Source organism: Centruroides sculpturatus, unplaced genomic scaffold (assembly GCF_000671375.1).
Source record: "Centruroides sculpturatus isolate CEXI.00-Female unplaced genomic scaffold, Cexi_2.0 scaffold407, whole genome shotgun sequence".
NCBI lineage: Eukaryota > Metazoa > Arthropoda > Arachnida > Scorpiones > Buthidae > Centruroides > Centruroides sculpturatus.
In genome coordinates this window covers 540,876-553,628 of record NW_019384947.1, presented here as the reverse complement: position 1 = coordinate 553,628, position 12,753 = coordinate 540,876, and the positions used below count along the sequence as shown (strand labels likewise).

General features: G+C 29.9%; 1 protein-coding gene across 2 annotated transcripts in view; it reads left to right on the top strand.

Moving 5' to 3' along the window:
- The window catches only part of LOC111632221 (INO80 complex subunit B-like), a 78,130-nt gene that overhangs the window by 21,647 nt on the left and 43,730 nt on the right, over positions 1 to 12,753 (top strand). Inside the window, exons 8-10 of one of the 2 annotated variants that reach the window (XM_023376599.1) lie at positions 2,525 to 2,581; positions 8,632 to 8,750; positions 9,278 to 11,241. In XM_023376599.1, the coding sequence (XP_023232367.1) occupies positions 2,525 to 2,581; positions 8,632 to 8,750; positions 9,278 to 9,401 (300 nt within the window). In that variant the 3' untranslated portion in view covers positions 9,402 to 11,241. Of the gene's footprint in view, positions 1 to 2,524; positions 2,582 to 6,860; positions 6,969 to 8,631; positions 8,751 to 9,277; positions 11,242 to 12,753 lie in introns of those variants that run through there. The other variant, XM_023376600.1, reaches the window with a different exon arrangement.

Below are 12,753 nucleotides of genomic sequence, written 5' to 3'. Positions count from 1 at the left end.
AAATAAAGTGATTAAACAAAAATTATTACAAATATCGTAAATAACATTTGCATATATAGAGATATTTTTTGGAGGGGGAAAATGGTCTTCACAATTTGAAATCGATCGAACACACAAAATACACAGTGCTTGTATACACGCGCGCCATCTATCGTAGGATAAATGTACTATGCCACAAACCTTCGCGGGAGTATATTAAACAACTTCCCAAAGTTTCACGGCAATCGGATAAATGGTGTGGTAATGCATGAAGGACAGACAGACACACAGACAGACACACAGACAGACATACATTCATTTTTATATATATAGATAATTATCACTTCATTAGTATTTTTAAATTTATTATATTGTCAAAGAGAAAAACTGATTTCTGTTTAGAAAACTATAAGTATACAATAAACAGTGTACAATTTGTTCATACTGGGATATTAAAAAAGGTTTTTTGTGTTGATTTATCTTCCCAGGAGTTGTGTGAGAGGTTGTTTTAATAAACAGTGTAATAAAACAATACAATCGATCCATTTCAAATAACAAGCCAATGTCTAAAGCAATTAAGAAATGCTATCTAACAATATTTATTTAAAAACAACATTTTCTGTATATTCATTATGTATTTAAAAATTATACCACTAAAATGTACAACTACATGAGACGTTTATTTTTATCAGCGAATTAAGTATTTTATAAAACAACTATAGAATTGTTCACAGTTAATAGAGCAGCATTGAGAAATTTCTTCTATAATAATCAATTAAACACACTGATATTTTCAAAAATGTATGGTATGCATGGTTCTCCTCTAAATTAGTTGATAACAGAGAAATGTTTTTAAATGTTAATTAAGTTTATTTTTTCATTGACATAGGCTATGTAAATCTTTTTGTTATTGTAAAATTGCTGCATTCATTCCATAGACACATTGCAGAAATGTCTATTATTTCATATGTTTCTACAACAATTATCATCTTCAAAGTTTTGCTCCCAAAGAGCAAACAAATTGAATAATGTTAATAAAAAATATCTTTTTTACTAACAAAATTGATCTTTAACTTTTATAATAAAAGTGACTGATTATATCCGGCAAATGTCACTAATTTTAGCTTCTTATTAAAATTGATCTTCAATGAAGATTTTATTCTCTTCCCAAATAAATTATAAATAAATATGTATGAATTCCATATGTACTGTACATGAATATTCAAATATAATTTTTAAATAAATATAATAAATTTAAAAATACCAAGAATAAAGTAAAAATTATAGTTTTAATTTTAAAAAATTTGTAGCGATAGAGATAAGATTCGAAATACCAACCATCTGATTAAGGAACTGGTGTGCCTCCACAGAATTACCAATCAATCTCTAAAGGATTGTGATGGAAATTCTAAAGGTTTTAATGATTGTGAAATTTTCAACTTTAAGTTTCTCATTTAATTTTGAGTAGTGCGCCTTACTGCTTGACACGTGTCAATCATTGTCAATGCACTATATATATCCCTGCCGAGTTTGATCAAAATCGGTGACCCCAGCATCATGTTGTCCCCTTGTCGGCCATATTATAAATATTCATTTTTTTTTAATAAAATAGTTTAATAATATGTTAATTACTGGTAATGCCACGGATGCAACTTTTAACACTATATACAGGGGGGGTGCAAAAGTAGGTATACAGTTGTTATTATGGGAAAGAAACATAAAGGGAGAAAATAGGAAGAAAAACATTTATTTTTATGTACAAATTAAATCACAAACAAGGAATATGAACTAATAAAGATGATAAAAATAATAATGAACACCACACATTTGTATTTTTCAAATTTTCAACTGTATATCTATTTTTGCACCCCCCCCTGTATGTAACCCCTCTCAAGAACATAAAGTTTGCCATATTTCTTGTTTTGAAAATTTTATTATTTGTTTTCAAGAAAAAGTTTATTTTATTGTTTATTGTACACTTTAAGAATATTATATTTTATACAATTTATTTTATGTATGTATGTATATATATACATAAAATAAATTGTATAAAATANTTTTTATATATATATATATATATATATATATTGTTTTATTGTACACTTTAAGAATATTATATTTTATACAATTTATTTTATGTATATATATACATACATACATAAAATAAATTGTATAAAATATAATATTCTTAAAGTGTACAATAAAACAATATATATATATATATATATATATATAATAATGAGTGTAAACAAAAAGTAAATAAAAGGAAAATAAGTTTTGTCACACAGCTTAACATTACTCCCTCTGGTATCACCAAATGTTTTAATTGATTTTTTAATTGGCTGATTTTATTCAAATTAATTTCCTTTTTTAAATACATTATGTTTGTTCAAATATTACTTATTGATTTATCAGACAATAATTAAAAATATTTATTAAACAATGTACTGGTATTTTGAATATTTGTTGTAATAAATTCATTTAGTTACAGAAAATATATAAAATTTAAAAATTTTATAAATAATTAATATTTTTTTTATTTCAGAAACAAACAATTGAAAGATTATTGAAAAAAACAGATGTAAAATCGAAACTATCAAAAGTAAGTTTCTGTATTTATTTGTCAGAGTTTTATATTTGTTAAAAACTGAATGTCATGAAATTTAGAGTTTGAAAAAATTTAATAAAGCAGAAAAAACTAAAGTAAAACAAAAATTTAATCAGCTTTTTATTTTTTAAACATTTTCAGAGATTTACTCTTCATCGTCAGATGGGGAGATTTTTCAAAAGTTTTTGATTGCATGCTGTTGTGAGTGATTTAAATCTATCATTTAAACTGCTGCCATGACAACACAAAAATGTCAAATACTCAAATCAAAAACTTTTTTTATTTGACAATGGAAAAGAGCAAATCTCCAAAAATATTTATGGATAAAAATAGAACATCTGATTTATTAGAATTTTTTTTTAGTTTTTGTTTTAAAATAAGAAGTTAGCTATTCAGACTAAAATGAACAAATTTCGTTTAAATAATATAATTTTCAAATATAAATTAATAAATTTTATTTAACAGTTATTTACATTTTAATTTTACAAATTTTTATTAGGGCAGGATGTGGTAAGTTTGGCATACGGGACAGGTTCGTCAATTAAATTTTCTTTGAAACAAAATAAAATGAGACTCTCTTTAGTGGTTAGACAGTTGAGTTTTAATGACAGCTTGTTGAGCATGGTGTCTGTGTTGTTCTCTGACAAGCGTAGTTGAAATATTTAATAAGTTGTCTGCTTCATTCAATTTCTTATAATATTTTGCTTTCATTTATAGAAAATTGGCATGTTTTGTTATAATTCCATAATAACAAAAGTTATTTTTCCTGTTAGAAGATAAAACATTAACTTTTTCCTGAAGTTATTTTTCCTGTTCCTGATAAAACATTAACTTTTTCATGTGGCCAGACCATGGCTTGGTACCCTATTCTCAGGGTCCCACTTAATGTTTCTAAATTGTGACTATTGGGGCATCTTCGGCAGTGTTGCCGATCTTGTTCCTGATCGTGTTTTGCTATGGTTTGATGTGGTCACAAACAATAAACAACAGAAGAAATAACTGGATCCCCATACAAAGCCACACTAAAAGCCAAGGCTAAAGTTAAAAAATCAGGAACTTGCAAAAGGGCAATGGATTTGGAGAAATTGGATTTGAAGTTCACTAAAAGAAAGGGGCAGAAAAGTTCTAAAGAACCGGAAAATGACAATGAAAATACTTATTCTTATGTTGCAATGAACAATATGGAACTACTCAGGAAAAGTGGATTATGTGTTGCAAGTGTGAACTGTGGGCTCATGTGGACTGTACAGAAAATCACTTGGTTCAATTTATTTGCAATATGTGTAGGGCATAAACAATTTGCTATTAAGCATATTTCATTACTACTGTTTGTTTGAATTCACTAATTCATTTATATTGCTCTTAACTTGCATTAGGATGTTTTCAATTATTATCTGTTTGATTTTTTTGTAATTAATTTTTGTTTACATTTTCTTCATTTATATATGTCTTTTAACTCGAATTTCGTTGTTATAATATTAAATAAATTTTTGGACTTGCATTTCTTTGATTTAATAGTGAATTCCAATTTATACATTGTCAATAACACAAATTTATATACCTGTCTATCATGTCCCATTACTGTTGCCAAAGTTGCCCCAATACCAGGGGCAACTTTGGCAACTGCTATCTTTTTATAAAGTTATTATTCTTATGATTATTTTTATTTTCAAACTGATTTTAACCAGTTCTATAGTAAGGTAACATTCTAATAGACAATAAACAAAGTTTTTTTTTCCAGTTTATAGCAATATTTGTTACAGTAAATTTAAATTATCCTTAACGTGCCGAAGCTGCCCCGTCCTCCTCTAATCTTATATATTATTACAATTACATATTAAGAAATATAAAAAGAGATCTAAATAAAGAATAGACTAAGGCAAAATCTATTTCCAGTTCATTAAGGCAGTGTTTTTCAACCTGTGGGTTGTGACTCCAGGGAGGTCACAAAGCCTTACATGGGGGGTCGCGGGTAAAAGAAAAAGACAAGTGTTTGTAGGTCCTACACTACAATAAAAAAACTACAATCTCAGTGAGAAGGCTGTGCCTGTTTATTTTACAGTACAATTGGTCTTTTGATTGATATTTAGGTCTCAACAGAAAGAAAATTAAATACAGTCGACCCCCCTATAACGTACGTTCTAATAACGACAATTCCTATAACGTAACGAAAAAATTGTACAAACTCTCGTAAAACATACCTCCCATAACGTCGTTTCGCGACAAGATTGATAGAGTCTGGACCAATAGTGGATGAGCAGCCGAACTACTTTCCTCCGACCCTGCGCCACGCTACGGAGCGGCTAAATTGAGTTTGCTATCGTCTGTTTAGTATTATATATAAATTATATATAAATTAGGTACTGTACATATAATTATATATTAACTTAATTTATTGTAACTTTATTATAATTATATATATGCTTTCTGCCGCCTGGCAACACATTAATATAAATAATTTTTATGGCCGTTGAATANGCGAGAGGATTGGTCGAATCTAGACCAATAGCAGATATTGCACAAATCGTTGAGTTTAAACGAGCAGCAGACCTACTAAAAACCATTTATTATTTAACGTCGATAAAAATTATATTTATAATAATGATGTCTCCAAAGTTCAGCAAATTTTTTGGAAAAAAAATAATTTATCAAGAAGCACACATTCAATGACAAGCTCCACGACGAAAACAAGCATAAGCAATTGCATAGTCGAATGGTGCACACTCGGTAAGTAATCCTACAATTTTTTGTTTATAGCATAGTTTATATGGATTATTCCCAAAAAATTATACACATTTTGGAAATGTTGAATCAAATTAGTCTAGAATCAATTAATTTTATGGAAGAAACCTTTCAAACAGCCATAGTCCGTAAACTGCATACGTGCCGGGCTGTGATTGGCTGGACTCGTAGAAAATGGATTCATAAAAACCGGAATGTATCTACCGTGTTATAGGGCGGTCAACATCCCAATAATAGTATATTAATATATCCCGTGCTTAAATTTTTTTCCATTGTGTGTCGCTTCGTGTTGAATTTTCGTCGATGTTAAGCCTAACAAAAATTTTTATAATAATAATCGTGGCTATTGTATCGTTAAAAATTATTTCTTTATTTTGTACAAACAAAATAAATATATTAAAAAATATAAAAACAAAAAAATTATACTTTAGAAGTTAATCTAGTATCAAAAACATTCAATTCGTCAGGATACGGTCCGACTGGAATGCTTTTGGTTAACCGACCTTTTCGTTGATCGACGTTCAGATAATTGACACTCTACTGTACTTTTGTATGAATTATATTTATATTTTATACATCATTTTGAAGCTTATTTAATATACTTTAGCCCTTTTTCATCTATTTTATTGTTTAAAGTAATTAGAAGTGAAAATATGCCCAGTTTTACTGTTGCCATAGTGTTCTCCTCTCTTCCTATCCAGTAATTAAACTTATCTCCATCCAGTATAAAAATGCTTCTGAAAATAACTTCTCAAATTGACATTCTGTCATTGATTTCCAATTAGTTTTTAATTTTATATAACTGATGAAAGATTATTGTAAACTAAATCTTGGTGGGGAGGAATGATATCATTTTGTTTAAATAAAATGGCAAGTAAGCAAAGCAGTCTTGTAGGTAGGCAATAAAGAAACAAACATTTATATTTGATTAAATGTTGTTGACTTAATTTTCAAAGACTGACTTTCAGCTGAATTTGTATTGAAGTGTGCCTCAGACATGGTAACATGTAATTGACCAGAGTAAGATCTTTTCAAAATTAAAATTTATAGTTATTAATTCTTCAGAACAAGGAAATATATCTATCTGTGAAGGTATTTATATACAAAATTTCTCAGTATACAACATTTTTTAAGTCTTGTATTAATAAATATATTTTTATTAATACAAGACTTTAAGAAATGTATAAACTGTTATGTATGTTAAAAATAATTATAAATTATGTAAATAAATTTAATTGTGTCTTTATTTTTCTATTTATTTGTAATTTAACAGCAATTTTTTACAGCAAATATTTTGCTAGGTATGACTAGTATATTAAGAAATAATTGCAATACAGTCATTTTTAATATATCTATTTTTACCGATAAGTAAACATTTTATACAGTAGATGCATGTCGCTTTCCAACACCTCTCTTTAATTAATAACTGATATGAATTTTCTGTTAGAAACTATATGAAATGTTGTATTTAAGTGTCATATCTTAAGTTGAGTGGCTCTCTGTGTTTATAACATTAAAACTGTATTTCTAGGTATGCAGTCTCAATTTGGCACTGAACTTATGGAAAATAAAAGGCTTACTTAAGAAACTAACAAATCATTTTTATTTTAAAAACTTAATTTGAAGAATTTTTATTCCAAAGAGAGATGGAGAACTTGAAATCTAAAGATTTTTTTGAAACTCAATGAATGAGTTTTGTATTCATAAATATACTTATTCTATGAAATTACATTCTTTTAACATAGTGATTTTTGTATAATTATTCTGATATTTGTTATTACATTCATTATATAAAATAACAATTTATTTAATATGTTTTTCAAACTGGTTGTGCCTATTGGAATCTATTTCTTACACAGCAATTTATATGCTAATATATCTATAGATTTTGCAAATTTATGCAATTAATTGATGATAAAAGATTGTGACCATAGGGTCGGTATCTCTTTGACACCACGTCAGGATGTGACACCACTGAGTCTCTCAGGACTTGGAAATCGCAATGGATAGTTCTTACGTTACGCAAGCGGTTGCGAGTAAGCGGTTGGATTCGGAGTAGAGGTGAGGAGAGAGACAAGGAATACCAGTTAACTAACAATAATGATTTTAATACTAACAAAAGAACATACAGGTATACAAGAGTACCAAGCCTGACTACATGTTCTAATAACATTACTAGACTGTTCGAGAGAGAGAGTTTACAAATGATTTGCATGTTGATAACTACCTTGTTAGGAGTCTTGGGGTAGATCTAAGGACTTGAAGGATGATACGTTGATATCCAACAACGGCAGCTCGGAGAGAATAGTCCACAAAGAATATCCAACAGATTTCTAAATTTGGCTAACACTTGAGATTTGGTTTGAAAGTGGCAGAGATATTATGTAGTGAGTTCTTCTCAGGAGTTGGACAACTAGACGACAACTGCCTGGATTTGTCATCGCTCTCCCTGGTTATTTGGGTTTCTTCTGGGTTTTTTCCATGAGATCAGGAGTCTGTTGTTAAAGGCCTGGCGTCCAATGCTGGAAATTTGTTGAAAGTTCTAGGTGACATATTAATGACTAGATGGATCATCCTCAACAAGGAAACAAATCTGTGGGAAACAATTGTTATGATAGCTCTGGATAAAAAAAATCAAAGTCAAATGACGCAATTGTAAAATGACCAAAGGTCAAGATAACATTTTCATCCATTCATCCATCACAAAGATCATTCTTATTTATCTTGCATAAAAAAGCAAATGATTTTATTTGATGTCACTAGTTTTTTGTCATATGTTTTAGGTACAGTTGAAACACATCCAGAGATATCATATCTTACTTTATAACAGACTGTTCAGTAGGTAGATAATTTATATTAGATAATTCTGCTCTATTTAGTACAGAAGTCCATATCTTTATTGAACATGCTTAAAAAAAAATGCTGTAAGATAAAACAAATGACTTCTGTGGAATGTGTTTTATGATTATAACATCTACTAATGTCTAACATGATTTGAGATTACAATTAATCTTGTGGCTATAAAAATAAAGATGTTATTTCCTATCTTTTAAGCAGGGCCACCCTGAGGTAAAATACATATTATATGAAAGGAAATAAACAAAAAACACTGTATAGGGGCTCCTACTTTCTTGGGCTTGAGGGCTAGGGCAGTTTTCTTTTCTTTCCCTCTAGCATCCTTACTTTCAAATGTCTTTAAACATACAGAAAGTTGAAAAATGTTTAAGTATCATATATTAAAAAACAGGAATATTATACATATTTTTGTGACCTGTATCTTATAATATATCTTTTTCTTTTAGATGAAACAAACTAAAAAATCGAATGCCCCAAAAATGACGTATATAAATAATCAAGAGACAATTCTGTTGCTGTTACCTCCAGGACAAGAGTATCCATTAACACCTAAAGTTTCCAAACTGTACGTTTTTAAATTAATATTACAGTAAAACCTTGATTGAATGGACAAAATTTCCGGTTTGTATTGTATATCATAGGTGAAAATTAACACCCTCTTAATTTTAAAATGCATTTTATATATAATTAATGTAACAGGTTTTTTTTCAAATGCAAGAGTCATTGCTCTTAAAGTGTATTTTCCAAAAAATATTTGTTTATTTTGATTCAGATTGTATACGCGTTTACTACAGTCTTAGAACTATGATAAGTAATAAGCAATAATACTTAAGAAAACTTTTCTATGAAATGAAGCATCTCATACATAATGAATTTTAATTACACAAATGGATCTACATAACTAAAAAAACTAACTAATTTGTCAACTTTTTAACACATATTCGTAAAACCTGTTATAGATACATAACATACTTTCAGCCTTAATAAACACCCCATCACCCAAATTAGTCCGTTAAATCGAGGTATAGACTACTGTATTTAAAAATAATGATGAAAATCGTTAAATTAATATACTCATTTAATATATTTCAGGCCACCTTCCAGAATATTTTGTGGTGTTAAAGGATGTAAAAGTTTTAAAAAGTATTCTTGTTCAAAAACAGGAATTCCACTTTGTAGTTTGGAATGTTATAAGAAGAATTTAAAATTAATGTAAATTGTATATTTTTGTATATAAAAGAATTTGAATTTAGTTTTCTTCTTTAATCTGAGATAAAATTTACAATTCCAGTTAATTAAATTTGTAAAAGAATTTATGGAAAACAGAATACAGATGAGAGAGAGAGAGAGATCTAGGAGACGACCAGCAGCTATGTAAGCAAGCCAATTAATACTGTTTCATACTGTGTGAAACAAATTGTGTCAATGGTTTGCTTACTTAGCTACTGGTCACTTAGACGCAACCATAATATTTCATAAAATTAAATAAATTTGCCTCGATTATTCGGTCGACAAAAAATAAATAAATAAATAAAAACTCGAAATGTCAACGAAACAAGAATAAATTCAATTATTACAAGTAAAATTTGGCTCGATCGTCTACTATCCGAGTGGATAAAACCACCGAACGCCTGTAGCCTGGATCACGTGCCGAGATGGATATGTGGTAGGCTACGAGTCTATGACAAGGTAGGACAAAATTAAGAATGATTACATAAAAGGAACAGTCAAGTTGGGTCCTGTAAGTAAGAAGATGCAGGAAAGTAGATTAAGATGATTTTGATATGTAGAGAGAAGTTAGAACTATGTTGGAAAGAGGATTGGATAGTTGGAAGTCATAGGGAGAAGAAAGTGTGGAAGACCAAAACAGATGAAGAGACAAGGTGGCAAAAGATTTGTGCGACAGAAAATGGAGGAGACAGGGCGCCCTGAATAGAGAAATGGAGAAAACAAATCAAAGATGGAAATGCTGACTCCATATAAACGTGGGAAAAAGCCAAGACAAAGAAGAAGACTGGTAGTTGGTCACGTGGAATAATTTTCCGAGTTTTCTTCACGTGTGTAACGTCTAAATAGGGGCCAGTTTCCCGTGGAAAGTTCTATCTCCTTGAAAGATTGCACATGTTGCGTTGCCTTATCCCATCAATCCGATATATTAAAAATTCATCATTATTGTGTAGAATATGTTTCGAAAAGTTTTCATCCTGTTATAAAATAGCTATTTTAAAAAAAAATGAAAAAATTGCGAAGCAGTGATGTAGGTAATTATTTTTTAAATACGGTAATCCCTCATTTGTGCGAGTAATTGGTTACACGAAAATAGCGCGCAAATGGAGCCACGGAAGGCTGTTTAAAATAGGGATCTGTTCGATATTCTCAAACAATATTTTAATTTTACTGGGTTTTTTTTAACTGTTCGCTCTAGTGGGCACTAAGAGGGTGTTCTTAGGAAACGCATTATGAGTTCGGCTAGGCCCGCAAAGAGGTTTGATATATCCTGTACTTTTTCGACTTTTTTCTTAAAAAAAAACTTTTCGCCCTATGGGCACTAAGAAGGCCTGTTTTTAACAAGCCCATTACGGGTACGGCCGGACCCACAATGTGACGGCAGGGTGGTGAGGGACGGATTCCGACATATCCGGACGGACTACCCCGGAAATATTCCTGGGATTTTTCGATTCCGGATCCCCCAGAACGATACAGGACCATCCTACCAATTCAAGTTAGCTTTGGAAAATGGTCGTATTAATGGATGAAAGAATAAAAATTAAAAGTAGTTCCGTACCTGTCCGTAATGTACCGGCCATAAAACGTACTTTAAATACAGTATCTTCTTGCTCATAAAATAAATTATATCACAACATGAAATTAGCGCAATTTTATTATTTCTTTCCGCTATATTTATAATAACTCGAACAACGGCTGAAAATGGAATCAGTTTTAATCATTGCGATTTTATGAATTGTTCAAATTTTATAACATTATTCTATAAACTATTACGGCGCCTCTACAGGGAATCGTGAGAACTACAGTCAAAATGGCGCTCTGCTGTGCTAGTAAGTTTTCAAAAAATGTATAATTTTATTCGTATTTATTATTAGTTAATCTATTACAAATTACACGTATTTGTTAGTAAACATACTCTCGTAAGCTCTACGTTTAAATTTTATTTCTGATGAAAGTTATGGGCGAAAAATGGCCATTCGTGCGATTAGTGAAAGCGTGAGGTGCCTTTCGGGCATTGCCGATTGTCTTTATTTGAAATATTTTAAAAATTATTTTATTGCCGACTGATTCAAACATTTGTGCATTTAATGCTTAAAGAGGCTTAATTATTATTTTTATTATCTTTTTGATATTATAATATAATATATATAATAATATGGGCCATATTCTCATAATAAATACTAGCGTGTAAGCCCGGTGTCTCCCGGGAAAAAAATAAAAGCAAACATTAAGATTAATTCGTACTTCTAACCCTTCTATTATATTATAGTATTTGATTTATATAACTACAAAGATTATCTTATGTAAGGACTTACCTAACATAAGCTTTATAGTTACACAAATCAAATACTATAATATAACAAACGATAAAAAGAAATTGGTTATTTTAACCTCTTGTCACGTTTATCGCCATTCTTGAACAGTACGAAATGGCACGATTTCGTTGTTCGAGTAGACACCAAATGAAAATGTGATATATAAAATTTTTTAAAATGTCGTATTTTTTCCTAATGTTAACTCCAAGAAATTGTACCGTTCGCAGCCGAATATATCAAACGGTAATCTTTCGACGAATTAAATTGTCTGAAAAATGGATCGAATATTTAAACTCGGCACCCTTGAAAGCCATTTAAAATGTATTTTGTGCTTGCTGGTAATCTCGTATTATGCAGTTTTCGTATCTGAATGCCACCGTACTGCTTGGTCCGATAGGAAGAAGGGACTGTTGCAGAATCCGTGATCCGTGTTGGATAGGTTGTGTTGGCCCTGCATGTGATGAAAGTTGCTAACCTTAACGTCCAAAAGATTGTTTAAATAAAAAACTTTTAAAAATGCAAGAAGAATTGCTTTTATTTGATCCCATAAAAAAAAATTGGTGAAATCAGGTTGAAAAAGTAAAGCTTAGCAAAAACATATAAGTAAAGGAAAACATTGCCATATTTACATTCTTCCCAAACTGCACTTAAATAATAATCAAACATCGACAAAAACCTTTAAAAGCAGAATTAGGCACAGTTGTGTTAATGTCTTAGTTATTTATATTTTATTTTTATTTAGTTACTAGCAGCAAGGACCCACTTCACTGGGTTTTTATTTGTGTGTAATATAGTTTTTTTTATATATAAAAGACTGTTTTTCTAAGTAATCTAGAATCTAGCTGCAAGGACCCGCTTCGCTGGGCAAAAAGTAACGATAGTGAAGATTAAGATAATTACATTATAGCTAATCTTACCCGTTTTCACAGAATGCAAGAATTAGGTCCCCCGTTTCCAGACTAATTAGAGAATTTTTACGTTTAGTCAAACGAACTATTTTCAACGTTTCTGGAACGTTTACAATCG